At 44.8% G+C, this 20,852-nt stretch overlaps 1 protein-coding gene across 1 annotated transcript in view; it reads left to right on the forward strand.

The window, feature by feature from the left end:
• Positions 1–20,852, forward strand: part of LOC311488404 (ras-associated and pleckstrin homology domains-containing protein 1-like) — a 64,478-nt gene that overhangs the window by 21,087 nt on the left and 22,539 nt on the right. Inside the window, 7 exon segments of the mRNA XM_084545072.1 lie at positions 9,578–9,712; positions 9,800–9,908; positions 10,007–10,146; positions 10,702–10,950; positions 11,192–11,344; positions 11,481–11,657; positions 17,893–17,967. Coding sequence (XP_084401198.1) covers positions 9,578–9,712; positions 9,800–9,908; positions 10,007–10,146; positions 10,702–10,950; positions 11,192–11,344; positions 11,481–11,657; positions 17,893–17,967 — 1,038 coding nt within the window.

Below are 20,852 nucleotides of genomic sequence, written 5' to 3' on the forward strand. Positions count from 1 at the left end.
AGCTCTACTTTAAAATGATCCTACAACATGTGTGATTAAACTCAGGCCACTACCACAGTATTCACATGCTGATAGTTCTATTGATCTGCTTCCATTCATTTACATGCTGGTCATGTTTCATCATCTGGTATCAACGAGGGTAAAATGTCTCAGCTTTCATCAGTTTCTGTGATTGCTAACCGGCCTAGAAGAAGCAGAGATGGTTGGTGTTCAGATCTTCCGCAAACTCAACTGGACAGAGGAACAGTGTTTGCTTCTGGATCAACTGGTCAATGAGGATAAAAGTGTTTGAGACGTAGATTTGGCTCCAGTGTCAAACTACAAGACAAGAAGCAGGCATGAGGAAATATAGCACAACAGATAAATGACTCCTTTCTGCTTCAGAAACTCCTAAACCTCTTAAAAGTCCTCCTCTCTGCTCTGAACAGATCTCACCTCAGGAGCTCTCTGAAGATTCTCTAGGAATACCTTTTATCTTTACCAGGATCTACTCTGAGGAAACATCATGATTCTAAGACATTTCTTAGAGTTTGGCCACTAGGAGAATCTTTAGGAATACGGCTCCTGGTGCAAGTTCTTCAAGCATTTACACAGACATCTTGTCTGAAGTCTTGAGGAGCCGTTAAACACAGACTCAAACTCCAGGACTCGTGTGAATGAAGTGATTTTAAAACACGGAGCTGTTGGTTTTCCTGCGAAGATCAGACGTTCAGGGTGTGTGTGTGTTTGCGGGACGTTGCCCTGTTATCATTCAGTTTTTCGGTGAGTTCAGCTGCACACGCACAGCTGCACATACTGCTGCACATACTGGTGATCATATCAAAGCGGGACGCGTTTAAATTTAAACGCTGTATATTCCCAGTGTGTGGTTGTGGGCGGTGGTGAAGGAGTGGCTCGTGTTTCTACGTTTATTACAAGGAGGGAGCTGCAGGTTTGGCAACGTATGGAAAGGTAAAAATATCGACATGGATGTGAATGAAGCTGAGAGCATTAGTGAAAGATCACATGGGGAAAAACATGTTTATTATTTTACTGATTTCTGTATTTTTATTGATCTGCACCAGAGACATCTTGTACGTCCATACGTCCATGTTGCCTGTTCTCATTAAAGACATACCTCAGGAACAGCTTAAGAGAATTTCTTCAAATGTGGTACAAACTTTCACTCAGACTCAAGGCTTACCTTGTTACAGTTTGGAAGTCGCCATGATCTCACAAAACATGAGTTAAGGTCAACATATCATACACCAGTACCTCTAGATTCGATGGCTGTCGGTGCAGAGTGAAGGTCCCATGAGGAAGCAGGAGCCCTAGATGTCTAGACAAGACAACAAGGGATGTCTTGATCAAGTTTTTGTCCCAGATCCGAGTCCCTCTCTGATCCTACATGTCCTAGAGTTGGTCTCCTGTGTCTTCCTAAAGTCTGTCCTTGTCTTCTTTGTCTTCTCCTAGAGTTGGTCTCCTGTAGCTTCCTAAAGTCTGTCCTTGTCTTCCTTGTCTTCTCCTAGAGTTGGTCTCCTGTGTCTTCCTAAAGTCTGTCCTTGTCTTCTCCTAGAGTTGGTCTCCTGTAGCTTCCTAAAGTCTGTCCTTGTCTTCCTTGTCTTCTCCTAGAGTTGGTCTCCTGTAGCTTTCTAAAGTCTCTCCTTGTCTAAAACGAGGTTTTGACCCTACATGAATGTGGTTTTGGTTTATAGCAGACCTAAAACAAATGACTACTAAAGATCAGGCTTGGCTGAAGTCTGATACTGAGCCGATCATTTTAAAAATGCCCCGAGACCGTTTGGGACATCCCAAATATAAACCTTTTGCTGCAGCCTTGTGTATCTTACGGCGCCACCATCGGTCCAGATTTAGCTTTAAGTGCCATTATGTAGCTGCAGTAATAAAACAAGTCTTTGGGTCACAGGTGCTAACTGGCAGCGAGGGTGCTACTCCGTCTCTCCGAGTCCATCCGCGCTAAATCCATTCAGCCGTACAATGGAATCAACTTCCTGCTGCCTCCTGTTTGTTTCTGTGGGAGGAAAAAATAGAACTCATTTGTTCTCTCCATAAATCTGGAACACAACACTGCGAGTGTCTCGGTATCGCGTTACGTGGCAGCAGCTGAGGATCCCCAGGGATCCGCTGGGTCTAGCCGTGGGGTTCAGACACACACCGACACACAATGAGGCCTAATTTGGGCCACATCACATGAACGCATGCATACATCACCTCTTTGCTCGTGGATGTATTTGTGCGTGGGGGGATGAGTCTCATGCAGAGCCGCTAGCTTTGGCTGGGCCTTCAAGGCTGGAGATTTAAAACAGTACAAACAGCTGGTGGTGGCTGCCTCCGCTCCTGCAGGGGTGTGTGTTACAGTTAGATGAATAAAAACAGCACAGTGTTGCAGAGCAGAGTGAAAGAAAAGCACCGCTCCGTCCCTCTCCACCCTCCCACTCTTTCCTCGTATTGAGCGACGGAGGCAGATGTCGATATGAGGCGGAGAAGTGAAAAGGAAATGATGTAATCCCTCCTGCAGGTCTCAGGGGAAGTGATATCATTGTTGCTGGATCAGCAGGCGGCTGCTTCCTCCGCCTCCCTCCGTACTCCATCCTGTGCGATAGGAGCGAAACCTTTCTGAGCTGAAATGAACGTTTGAATCATTCCGACAGTAAATATATGCAGTCTGTTGGAGGCTTTGTGTAGCTCTGATAAAGTGAAACAATGCACCTTACTGCTGACCTTTCTCCAAAGCAAAGGACGACCTTGTTGGTTTTTCAGTGTTTTTTCTTCCCTGAACTTTAGAGGCCCGATTCTTGTGAATATGAGTCCAGTAACACGTCATTTAGATTTGAGGCGTTTTTATTTTTTTAACATCTCTGTGTCAACTGGACAGTCCTCCAACTAATCAGAGACATTTAGTCATAAACTAATTCAACTCCACGTCTCTCAGATGACGTCTGTAACAACTTCTGTCCACCACAACATAAAGCCCCGCCCCAAAATGATCCGATTGGCCCAGGAGAAAGCAGAAGGTTGGTTCTGCAGTCTCTTCGTTGGGAACAGATTCTGCTCCAGCCAAGATCTGCCGGCGATGTGAAGCAACGAGCTGACGTACAACACTCGCAACATTAAAGTTGAACTAGCTGCACAATTTTTGTCACAACCAATCATATGCAGTTGTTGTTTCTTCTGTTGCCAGTTGATGCCCGTCCCGAACGCTAACCAAGGTGACGTTTTGTCGATCACGGTGTAATCGTGACGTTTCCAACTAAATATTGATGCAGAGGTTGATGCATTTCTCTACATCAGTTGAAACAGGCCTCATAATTAAATCCAGATGTTAGCAGAGTCATATTCTGATTAGAAAACTGAGCAACCATCCACTGGCTTTTAAAATGTTTAAACTTCTGGTCCAGGAAACAACAGATCATTAAACAATTGATGCACTCATTTGTGAAGCAGGTAGTTTATCCAACTAGTTTCTGTTTGTTCACTCTTCATCCCAAACCCTTGATGGATGCATCTTTGTCCTTACGATGAGGATATCTGGTTTATACTTTAACTGTTATTTGTGCATGAAAGCGTGACCTCCACGCATGAAACAGTTGCCCTGCAGAATCACTGGCAGACTTGGCAACCCTTCAGGTCTCACACACACTCACACAGACTCATGTTTCAATCTTTGAAAGGACTTTCCATTCACATAACGTGTTCCCTAGCCCTTTACCCTAACTCCAACCATAGCCTCGACCCTAACACCAAGTCTTATCAGAGTTTAACCCTTAATAAAAGGACGGCATGTCCTCACAACGACAGTATTCTGTAAGAGTGTGGCCCCCACGACTTAATAAAAACAGGAACCGGCTGGCTCCTGTAATTGTCGTCACAGTGTGAATCCTTTGGCTAATTATGTACCCTGGCAAGACACAGACACACAACACAGGCACTGTTTGTGTTTTATTTACAGCCACTAGTTCAGTGTTAACCATGACATTAAAAACAAAACAAAACTAAATCATAGTTACTTTGTTTTATAGCTGTACTTTCTCTCACTGTCAGCAAATTTGGCTAAAATGTTGTAGGAAGTGTTTCAAATAGGAAAAAAATAGGAAGTGATCAAAGCAGTAGAAAGCAAGCAGAATCTGAAGTTCAGAACAGAGACACATAGACGATGATGTTCTGGACAGTATCTGTCATTGTTTTTGGACGGTTACAATAATAATAACACAAAATGGGGAAATGTGATTAATCAGAATTAAATACTTTATTTTCTCCACAGTAACTGTCTCTTTTTTGGACAGTTATATAATAATAACGTACATTTGCATAAAGGACTAGATTTTATGATTCAAATTGATCTTGACTAAGATTAGTGGACATGTGAGGGAGACAGAGAAGAACCGGACAGAAGCAAAGACACATGAAGGATGAGAAACTAGAGGGAGAAGACGGAGGAGACGCCACAAACCTCTGGAACCAGTGAGGACGTTAGTTTGGTGAAGATCTGTTTAAGAATGAAGTAAAAGTGTTTTTGAAATGTTCTGGATAAATTGAAATATCTTGAAATATCTAGAAAGCAGCATATTAGTTCAGTCAGGTGTTGATAAGATTGTTAGAAACTTGAAAACTTTTGTTTAAGGTACATTTAAGACAGATTTAAAAAGTAGAAGTGTCATAGATTTGCTCAGGAACAAGATTAATTGTGATTAAATATTTAAATCTAAAGACAAGACTGAATATACACTTCTAGATTGTGATTGGTGATCACTTAAACGTTTGGTGAAATCAAATGGAAGAAAACCAACAGTAGAACTCAGGGCTATGTTTAATAGTGGAAGTAAGAACATTTCCACATGTACAATATGAAGGGAACTCAAGGGATTGGGACTGAACAGCTGTGTAGCCTTAAGAAAACCACTAATCAGTGAGGATAACTGGAAAAAAAGGCTTCAATTAGCTAGGGAGCATAAAGATTGGACTCTGGAGCAATGGAAGAAGGTCATGTGGTCTGATGAGTCCAGATTTACCCTGTTCCAGAGTGATGGGGGCATCAGGGTAAGAAGAGAGGCAGATGAAGTGATGCACCCATCATGCCTAGTGTCTACTGTACAAGCCTGTGGGGGCAGTGCTATGATCTGGGGTTGCTGCAGTTGCTCAGGTCTAGGTTCAGCAACATTATGTGTCCAAAGAATGAGGTCAGCTGACTACCTGAATATACTGAATGACCAGGTTATTCCATCAATGGATCATATTCCAAGATGACAATGTCAGGATTCATGGGGCTCAGATTGTGAAAGAGTGGTTCAGGGAGCATGAGACATCATGTTCACACATGGATTGGCCACCACAGAGTCCAGACCTGAACCCCATTGAGAATCTTTGGGATGTGCTGGAGAAGGCTTTGTGCAGTGGTCAGACTCTCCCATCATCAATACAAGATCTTGGTGAGAAATGAATGAAACACTGGATGGAAATAAATCTGGAGACATTGGAGAAGATTATAGAAACAATGATACAGAGAATGAGCTGGAATCAGAGATAAAGGAGGTCCAACCACCTGTTTTTTCTGGTAGCGAAGTGATGAAGCCATCTGACTCAGGGAGAGAGAGAACTGAGAGTCTGGTGAAGCTGTTGTCTGCTCCGTCCCTTTTTGAAAGAACATCTCAACTTACAGCTGGATCTACTCATCGCTTCTTTTTCCCTTGGATCTGTTTTCTAGTTTCGCTTCACAAAAAAAAAACAAAAAACAACAACCGGTCCTAAAAATACTGTTCAGTGAGTGTTTGTCCCAATATAGAGTCGTGGGAACGAGCTGCTGTCGTTGTGTTGTGGCGGGCTGGTCCCGTTTGAGGCTCCATGTTGTGGTGTGGGAAAAGAAACTGGGCTACAGCGTTTTGCTCGAGGGCACTAAAGCAGCAGATGTAGCGCTGAGGAGGAGGAGGAGGAGGAGGAGGAGGAGGAGGAGGTGTCTCCTCTCCTCTCCTAGCCATCACCTTAAAAATATCCCAGTGTAGCTTCAGTACGAGCATCAGTCGGTCACATGTCCTCTCTTCTAGTCTGAACCTCCAGATTTAACTAGTGGGAGACGTCAGGTGTCAAAGGTCGGGTAGTTTTGAGGTCACTTCCTGTCTGGGGCCATTTCCAGCTGATTATAGGAAGCTGTTGTCGCTTCTGTTGGTGTTTGTGAAGTGTCTGAGCTTCATTTTTGGGATATTCTCTTTAGTGTCAAATAAACTTTATCTCAAGGATCTGCAGAATGAAGGGGGCGTGGCTGCTTTGATTGACAGGTGGGTGTCCTCTCAGGTTGCTAGCTGTCTTTAACCTCAGCTCCACTCATGCTCCACCTCTTCTGTAGAGGCCATCAGTGTGATGCAGTAGCGCCACCTATCCCAGCTGCAGTTCTGCATGACAAGAAGAAACTCTGCAGTAATAAATGTTGTATTTATCTCCTCACTCCTCCTGATTAAAATGGAGCAGAGGCGTAGGCCTAGAGGGAGTAGAAGGGAGGCGCGTAAGGAAAAAGAGGAAGAGAGAGAAACTAAGGAGAAGGAGAAAGAAAAACCAGAGGTGGGAGGAATGAGGGATGGGAGGATGATTGCATGGTTTGGGTCTGACTGACAGGAGGAGTGTGTCTGCAGCAGCAAAGTAATTACTGTTTACTTTGGACACACACACTCACAGCACTTATAGTCCATCAGTACGAGCTGCTGCCTCAGCTGTTTGACAGCCTTCCTCATACATCCTCCTTTTTACTTCACGCTCAGTTCTGCAGAGCGACCATGAAGCTGACGTCTGGAGGCGCAGCCGGAGATTATCATGTGACGGTCTTCTGTTAGAGTCCAGCCATCTGCAGCGTGATTCAACAGCTTTAACACCACACTAATATATATGCTCACTGGCCAGTTCATTAGGTACACCAACTAACAGTCCCGCTCTAAAGCAGAGTCTTCGTGAAGGTTCTGGTGTTCAGCTTTAGTTAATGATAACTGAGAGAGATGTTGATTTAACTGTGTTGAAGCTACGAAGCGCTATTAGCTGGGAGGCTAGGAAGCTACGAAGAGCTAGTATTAGCTACTAGGAAGCTAGGAAGAACTACTATTAGCTGGGAAGCTAGGAAGTACTTAAATTAGCTAGAGGCTAGGAACCTAGGAATAACTACTATTAGCCAATAGGCTAGGAAGAGCTACTATTAGTTAGGAAACTGGGAAGGACTTCTATTAGCTAGGATGCTAGGAAGCTACGAAGAGCTAGTATTATCAGGGAGGCTAGGAAACTAGGAAGAACTACTATAAGCCAGTAGGCTAGGAACGACTTCTATTAGCTGGAAGGCTAGGAAGCTAGGAAGAGCTAGTATTAGTTTAGAGGCTAGGAAGCTTGGAAGAGCTAATATTAGCTTGGAGGCTAGGACACTAAGAAAACCTACTAGATAGACTTAGATAAACTTTATTGATCCTCAAGGGAAATTGCTTGAACTATTGGTTGGGAGGCTGGGATAAGCCACTATTAGCTAGGAGGCTATGAAGCTAAGAGCTACTATTAGCTAGGAGGCTAGGAAGCTAAGAGCTACTATTAGCTAGGAGGCTAGGAAGCTAAGAGCTACTATTAGCTAGGAGGCTAGGAAGCTAAGAAGTGTCATACAGAGCTGGCCTCTCCTGAATCATCTGATCAGTTCTTCTACATCTTCTTCATTTATTCTAGTTCATCGTGTTTTTCTGGAAGTATCTGAATGTTCAGATGAACGTCTTGGTGTGTAACTGACTCTGCAGCAGTTAGCCTGGAGGTCAGTTCATTGGTTGGCCGGCCTCTAACCCGCTGCATGCAAACGACAGAACGCTGCAGGAGAGTGCAGCTGTGAGCACAACGGTCCTCTACAAACCACAAACACTGGCCCTGTCCTCCAGTCCAAATGACAGAGTCCAGGAACCACAGGGATCTAATTGTAGCGCCGCTCCTCACTGTGTGTCTTTGTGTTTGTGTGTTTTCACTGTGTGTTTGTATGTGGGTGTGTGACACTGCTCTCTAATCTTGTGTGTGTTGGCTGGCGGTGGCTCCCCAGAGATGGTGGGGGGTGATGACTGAGCATCTACCCAGGAATAGTGCACTGTTATCAGGGTGAGACACTCAGAATGGGGGAGGAGGGGTGAGGGGAGGGGGTGGAGACTGATCCTCTCACTGGAGAAATGATCAACCTGAGGTTCTAAAGCTCAGCGCGGCGTCACTGTCTGCCGCCATCTTGGCTAATCTGAAAATGGTCAAAGAGGTGGAGCGTGAGTGGAGCTGAGGCTAAACCCACCTGTCACCCACCTGTCAATCAAAGTGGCCACGCCCCCTTAATCCTGTTAATCTGTGATGTAATTTAAACAGGTGAGTTCTGGAATCATTCATCATCAGTAGCAGGATGGAGACATGTTGGTTTAACATGGAGGTCAGTGGTGGAGCCTCTAGTGGACGATAGAGGGGGCTGCAGCTTCTGACTGCCATAACATTATGACCACCTTCCTGATATTATGTAGGTGACTCATCAGAGAATGGACATGGGCCTTCTGAGGGATACTTGATCAGTTTTTGGGATCTAGTGAATTTGGAGGCCAGGTCAACACCTTGTGCTGTTCTTCATGTGTTTTTGCGTTGTTCCTGTGTGCCTGTGTCTTGTTTGTTGTCGTCTCGTTGTATTTTTCGTTGTCGTCTCGTCTCTATTACACTTCAAACCCTTAAACGTTGATAGATCTGGTGAATCATCTGCAGGACGTTGTTGCTGTGGTGGAAAATCATTTGCTACTGGTTAAAGAGAGAGGAGGCGGCTCCAACAGCTGCTCAGAGAGTCTGATTTGATTCTCAGATTCTATTTCCATGAGTCTGTGAGAGAGAAGACCAGTTATTACTGTCATTAATCACAGATCAAACTCTCTGGTGACCTTTCCCCTGGATCTCCCTCTCTGGCTCCTCTCGCTGAAATCTAACCAAGATGAAATATCTGAAATGGAGCACAAATCTGCTTGTTTTTAGTCTGAAAACAATCATTTTGAGATGTGGGTTCTTTGAGACCAGATCATAGATCATAGCAGATCATTTTGATTATTTTAAGTCATATGTCCCTCATTTTAATGCTTTATTTAGTTTTTGTTTTTTAAGCAGTGTGTTTTAGAGTCAGAGTCTCCTTCTTCTTCTTTGACTTTTTTGAAGACAAAGGGTCAAGGAAAATAAAAACGTGGTTGTGCTTTATTCCCTGGATGGATAAAAGATGCTCACTGGGTTTTAGAGCCTTCTATTAAATGCTTTATATTTGTTCTGTTGGGCCTGTGAATATCAAGGGGAGTTGATTTCAGGACATTTGTTTTTGCTCTGGAACGACATGAACTAATCCTCCAACTTCAAATGTCTTAACTTTCTGAGATAGCACTTAAATCTGCTTTTCTGCTTTTCTAGAAACATCTGCACACATTTAATAAGTTTCATTGTTGTCTCTAAATCCGTTTTCTTTTAAACTGTCTTAATGTTTAAAAGGCCTCAAGGAGCTGGAGGAGTGTAGTGCTGACCACCGGCCACTAGGTGGAGCTGAGAGATCACAGTCTCTCAACACTTTCTCCTCTTTCAGATGGATCAGCTGTCAGACGAGGAGGTGGAGGTCAGGGAGGAAGAGGAGGAGGAAGAGGAGGACAGCGACAAGGAGGACCAGGACCTGGATAAGATGTTTGGAGCCTGGCTGGGAGAGCTGGACAAACTGACCCAGGTACCACTCAGCTGATCTGCAACAGCTCCACATTCCATGGAGGATTATTTTAGAACAAGTGTTTTAATTCTCCTTCTGATTATTCAGAGTCTGGATGACGGGCGCCCGGAGCGCCCCCCTCAGCAGAAAGCTCCCCTCAGACAAGAGACCAACATGGCCAACTTCTCCTACAGATTCTCCATCTACAACATCAACGGTCCGACACATCTCTAGAGTTCAAACACAGTCTGACGGTGTCTTCTCCATGTCTCTCATGTCTCTCATGTCTCTCATGTCTCTCATGTCTCTCTGCAGAGGCACTGAATCAGGGGGAGAACGTGGATCTGGACGCCCTCATGGCCGACCTCTGCTCCATCGAGCAGGAGCTGAGCACCATCAACACCAAACCCAACAGCGCCGGCAGCCTGGCCCGTCTGGGGCTGACCGACACCAAGGTACGAAAACACCACACCAGACCCAGGTCTTCAGTTCTGATCAGACCCAGAGTCTGGTAGCTCAACGGAGAGAATTCAGACCAACCGTCAGTCACAAAATATTCTGTGTGACGGGTTAAGTCTGAGCTGACTGCCTGTGACGAGGTTTAGTTTTGGGGTTGTGACACAGGAAGCTGGTGGTCGATATTTTGACGATCGATATCTGAACATTCAAATATTTCTACAACTAAAACATAATGATCTGGAATGAATAAATGGTAGACCTCTCCCTTGCTTCCTAGCCTCCCAGCTAACAGTAGCTCATCCTAGCATCCTAGCTTCCTGGCTAACAGTAGCTCTCCCTTGCATCCTAGCCTCCCGGCTAAGAGTAGCTCTTCCTAGCTTCCTAGATTCATAGCTAACAGTAGCTCTTCTTAGCATCCTAGCCCCACTTTGAATAGTAGCGCTTCCTAGCCTCCCAACTAACAATACCTCTTCCTAGCTTCCCGGCTAAGAGTAGCTCTTCCTAGCCTCCCAGTTAATTCCTCTTCCTATTCTGTGTGTTTTTGCCTCCAGGTCCGACAGAAGCCTCCAGCTGGACGTAGCAGCCGGCAGCAGCCAGCAGGGAGCAGCAGCAGTGGAGGTGGAGGTAGTAACAGTGTCAGTGGAGGCGGAGGCGGAGGCGGTAGCAGCGGGGCGAGCAGTAACAGCAGCAGCACCAGAGCGTCGCCGGCCGGCACTATCAGAGCTCCCAGCGGACAACATGGCCGACCGGCCCTGGCCTCCAACTTCAGTCTGGACGACATCACGGCTCAGCTGGAGAAGGTGTGTGCAGGCGACATGTGATTAGTGTTAGACTGAAATAAAATATGTGACGACAAGTTTATTCATTTAGAAGAGATGATGTTTAGCTGTGTCCTTGTCTTACCTGGCTTTAAAATAATTCATTTGGTCGACGAGGATCAGGTCAGTATTCAGCAGATATCATCAGTTTTGAATATTTTATTTTTAGATTTAATTCATCGAGCGTTGCCTCTGTCATTTATAAACTACCTGTGTTCTTCAGGCATCTCTCAGCATGGACGAAGCCGCTCGTCAGACCTCCTCCCACTCACTAAGCTCCGCCTCCTCCTACACGTCAGCGTCGATACGGCGGCCGGGATCCTCTCAACGCCAACATCGACGCACGGGATCGGTCGGGACGGTCAGCGAGCACGAGGTGAAGCTTGTTCTTGTTCTTCCTCCAAGTTTTACACAGGACACTAAATCATGAATTAACTAAATTAAATATTATTTTTTTATTTAAAAAGATGTAAGTTTATAATAAATAATTTTGTCTCATCGTGTCCCTCCAGGCGCGCTCGATCGTCCACTCCTCCCGCTCCTCCGTCACCTCGGCCTCCGGGGTTTCCGTCAACTCTGCGTCCTCCATGGACTCGCTGGACAGCGTCCTCCGCTCCGAGTGCGATGGCCAGCAGTTGTCGGTGGCGCCCTCCGCTGGCGGGGCCGGTCAAGGCCCTCACATCACAGAGGTATGATGTCTGGGACTGTTCACTGTTTCCATGGAGATGAAATCAGATGATGTGATCACACACATGTGTTTACATCAGAACATCAAATCACTGTAGAGGAGCATCACTTCTACCTGGAAATAGAAGAGGAGGAGGAGGAGGAGGAAGAGGAGGAGGAGGAGGAGGAAGAGGAGGAGGAGGAGGAGGAGAATGGGACGGAGTTGAGAAAAGAGGATGAATAGTTAAAAGTGAAGTAGACGGTGGAAGAGGAGAAGTAAAAGAAAAAGGAAGAAGAAGCAAGAGGACGGGGAGGATTAGATAGTAGAAGAAGGAGAATAAAATAATATGAAGAAGAAAAGAGTAGATGAAAAGGAGGAGAAGGAGGGAGATGATAGAAGAATGGGAGTTGAAGATGAAGAGTTAGGAGGAAGAAGAGACGAAGGAGTAAAGGGAAGAGAACAAGATGGAGAAGGAGGAGAACAATAAGTGTTTCCTCCATCTTTTTCTCCAGTCCTCCAGAGAGGAGTAGAATTGGAAAATGAAGAAGAGGAAGCAAGAGGAGGGGTAGGAGGAGATGGTGGAAGAAGGAGAAAGGAAGAATGTGGAGAAGAGGAGTAAGTGGAGAAAGGTGGAGAAGGAGGAGAGGGTAGAAGAATGGGAGTGGAGAAAAGAGGGTGAAGAGTTAAGATGAAGAAGAGAAGAAGAAGTAAAGAGAAGAGAATAAGATGGAGAAGGAGGAGAACAATGAGTTTTTCCGGTCCTGAGTAGAAGAGAAGAGGAAGAATGAGAAAGAGGAGGAAGAGGAGGAAAAGATGCAGGAGGAGGGGGATGAGAAAGGAGTAGAAGAAGTAGATCAACAAGTAGAGGGTGGAGGGAGAAGATAAAAGGAGTAGAACTAGGACTAGGAGGAGAACAAGAACAAAGAGGTAGAGGAGGAGAGTAGGAGTTGAAGGAGAAAGAAGAAGAAGTAGTAGACATACACTATATTACCAAAAGTATTCGCTCACCCATTCAAATGATCAGAATCAGGTGTTCTAATCACTTGGCCTGGCCCCAGGTGTATAAATTCAAGCACTCAGGCATGCAGACTGTGAAACAAGACATTTGTGAAAGAATGGGCCGCTCTCAGGAGCTCAGTGAATTCCAGCGTGGAACTGTCATAGGATGCCACTTGTGCAACAAATCCAGTCGTGAAATTTCCTCACTCCTAAATATTCCACAGTCAACTGTCAGCTCTATTATAACAAAATGGAAGCGTTTGGGAAAAACAGCAACTCAGCCACGAAGTGGTAGGCCACGTAAAGTGACGGAGAGGGGTCAGCGGATGCTGAAGCGCATAGTGCAAAGAGGTCGCCGACTTTCTGCACAGTCAATTGCTACAGAGCTACAAACTTCATGTGACCTTCAGATTAGCCCAAGTACAGTACGCAGAGAGCTTCATGGAATGGGTTTCCATGGCCGAGCAGCTGCAGCCAAGCCACACATCACCAAGTGCAATGCAAGGCGTCGGATGCAATGGTGTAAAGCACGCCGCCACTGGCCTCTAGAGCAGTGGAGACGCGTTCTCTGGAGTGATGAATCACGCTTTACCATCTGGCAATCTGATGGACGAGTCTGGGTTTGGAGGTTGCCAGGAGAACGGTACATTTCAGATTGCATTGTGCCAACTGTGAAATTTGGTGGAGGAGGAATTATGGTATGGGGTTGTTTTTCAGGAGCTGGGCTTGGCCCCTTAGTTCCAGTGAAAGGAACATTGAATGCTTCAGGATACCAAAACATTTTGGACAATTCCATGCTCCCAACCTTGTGGGAACAGTTTGGAGCGGGCCCCTTCCTCTTCCAACATGACTGTGCACCAGTGCACAAAGCAAGGTCCATAAAGACGTGGATGACAGAGTCTGGTGTGGATGAACTTGACTGGCCTGCACAGAGTCCTGACCTGAACCCGATAGAACACCTTTGGGATGAATTAGAGCGGAGACTGAGAGCCAGGCCTTCTCGACCAACATCAGTGTGTGACCTCACCAATGCGCTTTTGGAAGAATGGTCAAAAATTCCTATAAACACTCTCCTCAACCTTGTGGACAGTCTTCCCAGAAGAGTTGAAGCTGTAATAGCTGCAAAAGGTGGACCGACATCATATTGAATTCTATGAGTTAGGAATGGGATGGCACTTCAGTTCATAGAATGAGTAAAGGCAGGTGAGCGAATACTTTTGGTAATATAGTGTATGTCCTGCTCCATGTCCTCCTCCATGTCCTGAATGTCTAGAGTCTTAGAAGACGACCAAGATGTCTCCACGTCTCCATCGTCTCTGTCCACATTGATTCCATCTTGGTTCATCTTGTTGTTCTACCTCCATGTTTCTGTTCCTCCTGGAAACTCCTCCCCTGATGTTGATTAGTGAAGGTTACCATGGTTACCACCACCACAGCCTCTACTCCTCACCTAATGTTGATTAGTGAAGGTTCCATCTCTAATGCATGGATTAACTGCTGAGGGCTGAATAGATCCTCATCAGATCAGTGCTGACGCTGCAGAGAACCTTCATCAGATCAGGAATCATTGTCATGAACCGAGGTTCCATCACTCGCTGCTAATTTCATTATTCAGGCTTTGAGCAGCGCCTGTCCACTGAGCAGGATTACAGCTGACGATTAAAGCTGATGATGAACATCAGGCATGAAGCGGATCTAATGGGCAGGAAAAATGACTCAGAACAACTTTCTATAAAGAGATTAATGTACGAGTGAATCTGCTTTAGCAGCTGCAGGGTTTCTTCTCAACCAAACATCTCGTCATACGTGTTCTGGGACCAGGTTTCAACATTTAGCAGGGCCGTCAGTCCCTCGCCTGCTAACCCTGTTAGCGGTTAGCATCTTTCAACACAAACCCTGCTCGGTGAGGAGGGAAACTGGGTTACAGCTCCACTCCATCTGAGAGGCCTGCGATGGAAAGAGGGAGATGGATGGATAAAGAGAGAGGGAGAGTGAAGAGGAATGAATAAAATTAGAATAATAAGACGAGAGTGAGTCAGCAAACGTCTACAGAAGATGAAGTAGAAGGTCAAAGAAAAGGCCGAGACAAAGAAGAGGATGAGAAGAAAGGATGTGCTGGAGTGTTTTTGGCCCAGAGCGCTGATCCCACGAGTCCAGCTCATTAGAAACTGGGACTGCTGCAGTCCTCCTCTCCTCTGCTTGTCTATTAAGGGCAGTAAAAATAACCAGATTCTCTAAATCCCCACTGAACTCCCCTGGAGAGGAGAGGTTTTGTCAGATATAAGCTCTCAGATCACAGTTAATGCTTGTTTGTTTTTGGGTTATTCTCGTACACGGCATCCTGACGACGTAAAGTAAAAAGAGACTGGACTCCAAAAAACACTGACTTAACACCTTAGGACCTGTCTAGAGCTCACACTAACATCCATCCTAGACAACCTGATCTCACCTGACCAGCTTTAAGTCCAGGTGTGAACACTGATCTGGTGTCAGTCCACATGTGGAGGTGGTCTGGGACACATGTGACCTCCTTCCTTTGGTAGTGTGAACACACAATGAGTCCTGGGTCACATTAAAAGCTTCCAGGGTTCAGGTCTAATCTGAGTCTTTGTCTCTAAAATAAATCAGATCTTAACATGTGAGAGTCTTTCCATCTTGTTCCAACATCTGGATCATGTCTCCAAGTCAACCAGCAGCTGTTGATGGTTCTGATCCAGCGGTAGGTAGAGATCCATTAGAGACAGCAGCTGGTACAATATTCTACTGACCACATGATGGCGCTGCTGATTTACAGACACACAAACTGAGATCAGATCTCAAGTGCTGGCTGGGGACGCATGTGGAGACACATTTATATTAAGACCAGGTGGAGACACATTTATATTAAGACCAGGTGGAGACACATGGACTTAAAAGATGGACAGGTGAGATCAAGTTGCTCAGGTCGAATTTTAATACCAGGTCTGAGATCAGTGTTTGTCACATGGCAAAGGAGTCGGAGCTCACGTGGGACGAGCTAGCAGCAATCAAAGCTAGCGTAAAGTATAGTGTGTAAATGAGCACACTTGAGCCAAGGACGGAGGGAATCAAACCTGTGACCTCACAGTCCAGAAAAGACTGAACACCAAAAACGTAGAGGTTCCACCACCGAGATTTGAACTCGGATCGCTGGATTCAGAGTCCAGAGTGCTAACCGTTACACCATGGAACCACAGACCTCATAAAGTCTGATAAATAACTGAGTTTAGTCACTACACATCGATCAGTAACTACTCGTTTATGAAGATCTGTTCATCTTCAACGAATAATTAAAGTCACAGCCTCAGAGTCTAGTTCACAAAGTCTCTATAAACACTGCTCTACCTCTGTAGAGTCTGTCTTCATGATGACTGGAGGGGATCAACACACTCGATGTGGTCGGTCATCTCTCGGCCGTGAGGGACAAGCCGAGTGTAATCGCTCTCGTTTTTGTGTATTTGTGTATTTGTGTGTGTGTTTGACCTAAATATTCTTTTTTTTAATCTGTGGTTATCAAGACAGATGTACAGCTTTCTGTAAAATGGTTTCTAGGAGAGAGACGGTGTCCGAGGATGAAGTGTGGACATAATTAAAGGTGTCAGGACAGATTCGGTGCAGGTGTCACTTAAATCTGAGGGATAATTGAATCTGTTGTTATGAAACACAGTGAATCAGATGAGAAAAGAAAACTCAGGATGAGCCAGTGACTCGCTGCTTGTAGGATTATAGAAATCTCCCGGTGCCACAGATGTGGCTCAGGTCTGTTTGCCGCGGTCACATTGTCGGTAAACGGGAGTAAAACGGTGAATAATTCAGCTGATGAATGATTAATAAACGTCTGTCTGGAGTAAAACACTGTTTCTATGTTCTGCTGTCCAGCCTCACGCTCCCTCTGCCTCTGAACCCTTCAGCGCTGGTGACTCTACACTCGTTTCTCTTTGAATTATTTAACCATTATTTCTCAGAGAGATGTTAACAGCTGACTTTAATCTGAGTCTACAGTAGAGTCATGCTTCAATGATGGAACCAGAAACTTACACAGAACTTGATTTCAGTAGATGTTCCTCAGACTAGAACCTCCTCCTGATGGATGAGGAGTAGAAGTGGTGGTGGTGGTAACCATGGTAACCTTCACTAATCATCATCAGGTGAGGAGTTTCCAGGAGGAACAGAAACATGGAGGTAGAGAAACAAGATGAACCAAGATGGAATCAATGTGGACAGAGATGATGGAGACGTGGAGACATCTTGGTCGTCTTCTAAGACTCTACACATTCAGGACATGGAGGAGGACATGGAGGAGGAGGACATGGAGGAGGACATGGAGGAGGAGGACATACATCTACTCCTCCTTCTTTTTCATCTCACCCTCCTCTTCCCCATTATTTTTCTCCTGCTTCATCTTCTTCCTCCTGCTTCTTCTTCTTTTGTTCTTGTTCTTCTCTTCCTCCTCCTTCTTTTCTTCTTGTTCTCCTCTTCCTCCTACTCCTTCTTCTTCTTTTCTTCTTCTCTTCCTCCTTCTTCTTTTCCTCTTCTTCTTCTTCTCTTCCTCCTCCTTCTTCTTTTCTTCGCCTCCTTCTTCGTCTGCGTCTTCATCTTCTTCTCCTCCTCTTCTTCTGCTTCTTCTACTTTCTCCTCCATGTCCTTCTTGTTCTCCTCCATCTTCTTATTTTCCTCTTATTAACTCCCCATCTTGCCCCTTCTCCTCCTTCTCCTTCTTCCCCTCCTACTTTTCCTTCACCTCCTCTATTTCTTCCTCCCCTCTTAATCTTCTCTTTTCCTCCCTTCTTCTTCTCCTTCTTCATCTGCGTCTTCGTCTTCATCTTCTTCTCCTGCTCCATCTTTCTCCTTCTTGTTCTTCTTCTCCTTCTTCGTTTTCTTCTTCCCCTCTTACTCTTCTCTTCTCCTCCTCACCTTCCTCCTCCTCCTTCTCCTTCTGTCCCGTTCCCAGTAGATGTGATGCTCCTCATCATCAGAGCCTCTTCATCATTAAAGCTCTATGGATGTTGTGAGGTGAACACATGTATGTGATCATGTTGATGAATCTGTTTAATCTGTTCAGTTCTCCTCCACAGGTTTCTACCATCAGTGATGTTTTAGATATTTTCTGCTGCTGATCTCTGCTTCACCACCACAGCTTTCTGCTAAACTGTCACATCCAATCAATCAGTCAATCAATCACCAGATTCATTCACAGACACCCTCTCTCTCTGTCTCTCTGTCTGTCTCTCTCTTTAAAGCACCCCTATCTGGACAGGGAAACCTCTCTGATTCTGAGAAACATAGCAGGAAAACCTTCCCACCTGCTCACCAAGGTCAGGACTTCTGCACGCTTCCCCTTCTCCTTCCTGTCGCATGTCTGCATCCCACCTCTCCTTCACGTCTTGAAGCATGAGCGAATAAACATGCATGTTGTTTCACTGTCCCTCCCTCTTTTCACCTTCCCCCTCTCTGTACTGCTGAAGACGAGCGGTCGTTGTGTTTGTTGACGTCCTGTACGCCGTCGTACAGTTCCCCCGTCTTTAATTGTGCCACTATGCTGCATACAGTCTGTGTGTAAACTGAGGACGTGCCATAAACTGTATTTAAAAGATGGACGTAGCCACTGAGACGTCACTTATTACTTTATTGACTTTTTTAAGTCCTCTGAGTTTGGCCTAAACAAGATCATGTTAGCAGCTATGTTAGCATCAGTACTGTGGAAGCTACGCCACTTTCTTTCATACAGTCTGTGATGCCGCTACATGACACGAAACCTCTGGCGATGTTCGTTTCAGGGATGATTCAGAATTGATTTGCTTTCAGTCTGGTTTGCTTTTGTAAATGATGAAAAAACTGGCATGAATGAAAGCAAACTGCTCCTGACTGCATGTGTGCTGTGTGTGATATTTGTCAGATTAACTTTATGTCGTGGACATCCTGTGCAATGAAACTGTTTCACTGTTTGTGATGAAATATTTGGGATGTTGGGACTGTTCATGTTAACAGAGCACAGGTAAGTAACAGTCAACACTTCTGTGTCTGCTTTCATTAGCTAAAATCAGCTGAACAGAGATCCTGGGAAAACATCTGTCAAAGATTTTTCCTCTAAGAAGAAATCAAGTCAGTCATCGTTTTCGCCTGAAAGACTTTTATCGCCGAAACAACGCGGCCAAAACAGAATGTTGTGATGACGCAAGCAAAAAACGCAGCCAGCACAGACATGTCCGCGTTCATTTTTGGTTTTCGGTTTCGGCCAAGAATTTTCCTTTCGGTACATCACTAGTAGCTTCTATTGTTTTTATATTACTTTAGGAAGATGATGTTAGCTGTTGTGTTTACCTAAACAAGATAACACCAGTCTAAACGAGACATGAGCTGCTGTGTTAGCCCGAAAATATATAATGTTAGCTGCTCTGTTAGCCTAAATCTTAAGCTAGTTAGCTTAGCTGATATGTTACCTTAAAATGAGGCAACATTTGAATAAACAAGATAGTGTTGGTTAGTGTTGCTACTATGGCTGCCTGAACAAGACAATCTTAGTAGCTGTATTCACCTAAAAGAAATAAAATTAGCCGCTATTAGCCAAAACAATATAATTTTAGCTGCTACGCTGCATTAGCCTCACTACAACAACTTGAATAAGACAGCATTAGATAAAAGTGTTTGTGTGTCTGCCTGTAGTCAAATAAAATTAGGTCAGCATCAACAGTATTACAGTAGCCTAGGTCATGGTAGCTGCCACGTTAGCCTATTCCACACTATTTTAGCAGCTATGCTATCTTAAGAAGAATATTACAAAATTATGCAAGCTGCAACATTTACAGTTGGTTATATGCTTCTCCAACTTTTCCAAGTTCGTCTTTTTTTATAAGATAGATGGAAAAAATGTGATTATATATAGAAATGATGCTCTGTTTTTCTTATTTTGTATGTAGCATTGAGCTAAGGAGCCATTTACTAGCATTGCTGGTTTCTAATACATCAGGTTTGTGAAGTGTGTGTGTGTGCAGCAGTGATCTGAGGGCAAGTGGTTAAGTAGCCTTGGTTTGTTCTGTGTAGTAATGAGTGTTTGGAGTTCAGCCAGCAGCAGTAATGGAGCTTAGCAGATGAGGCTAGTACTGGCTAACACCGATCAATGCAGATAATGGGACTAGCTTCCACACGTTGCTGTTGCTGTTGTTGTTGTTGTTCAGCTCAGATTGGGTCTCTGGTTGCTGGTGGATTTTAAACGTGATTGTTTGATTATTTCTTCTCCGCCACCGACTAATTATCAGTTATTTCAGTCGCCTGAGAGTTGCATCAATCTGATTTTAAATTAATTTCTGATGCACATGTGCATAGAAGTCTGGCTGTTGATCGTGTACGGTTGTTTGAATCCCTGCTGCTCTTAAGCCAAAGCTGGGGGCTTCTTAATGGCAATGGAAAAGTTTTATTTTTCTGCTTGTGTGTGTGTGTGTGTGTGTGTGTGTGTGTGTGTGTGTGTGTGTTGGCATTAGTAAGTAAGAAGTCTTTATTCTGATTGGATCTGCACCGTCATGATTTGATTGGATGATAAAGCGGATGAGGCTCCTCGATTGGATGTTGGAGGAATGTGCCAGATCTGCAGAGATAATCTTCTTTGCTGCAGAGAGAGGGGTGATTCCCAGTGGCATCATAAATAGACACGTGCACACACACACACACACACACACACAGCAGCTGGCTGCCAACGGGCTTTCTTGTTTTGGATTTCTTGGCTTTGGCTGCCTTTTTAATGGCCGCACTAAGACTCTCACGTCCAGTCCTCAACCTGTGTCCGAATAAAATAAATCAAACCTCGGGCGGCTGCACCAAGGTTGGTGTCATGCATTTTTTTAATACCAGCGTGACATAATCTAGGAAAAAAAAAACAACTGAATTATTAAATGATGCAACGCTTTGTCAGACCGCATATTCCTGGAAAATGAAATGACTGCACTCGGCTTCTAATCCAGCTTTCACTGCTGTGCATCTTGATAGCAAGTCTCAATGTGTTGCAGCAATTCCCTTCCTACAGTAATTAATTGTAACTAAAGAAAAACGTGACTTTGTTTTAATTTGAGGTCCCAGATTAAAGGGGGAAGGGGGGGCCTGAGATTCCAGGCAGATTACGAGCTTCAGGGCCAGTCTAATTCCTGCAGCAGTGATTAGGCTGAGGGTGTAATTATCTGCACTCATTAGAGCGGCTTTAAGCCCACAG

This window comes from Chelon labrosus, assembly GCF_963514085.1.
Source record: "Chelon labrosus genome assembly, chromosome: 5".
Taxonomy (NCBI): domain Eukaryota; kingdom Metazoa; phylum Chordata; class Actinopteri; order Mugiliformes; family Mugilidae; genus Chelon; species Chelon labrosus.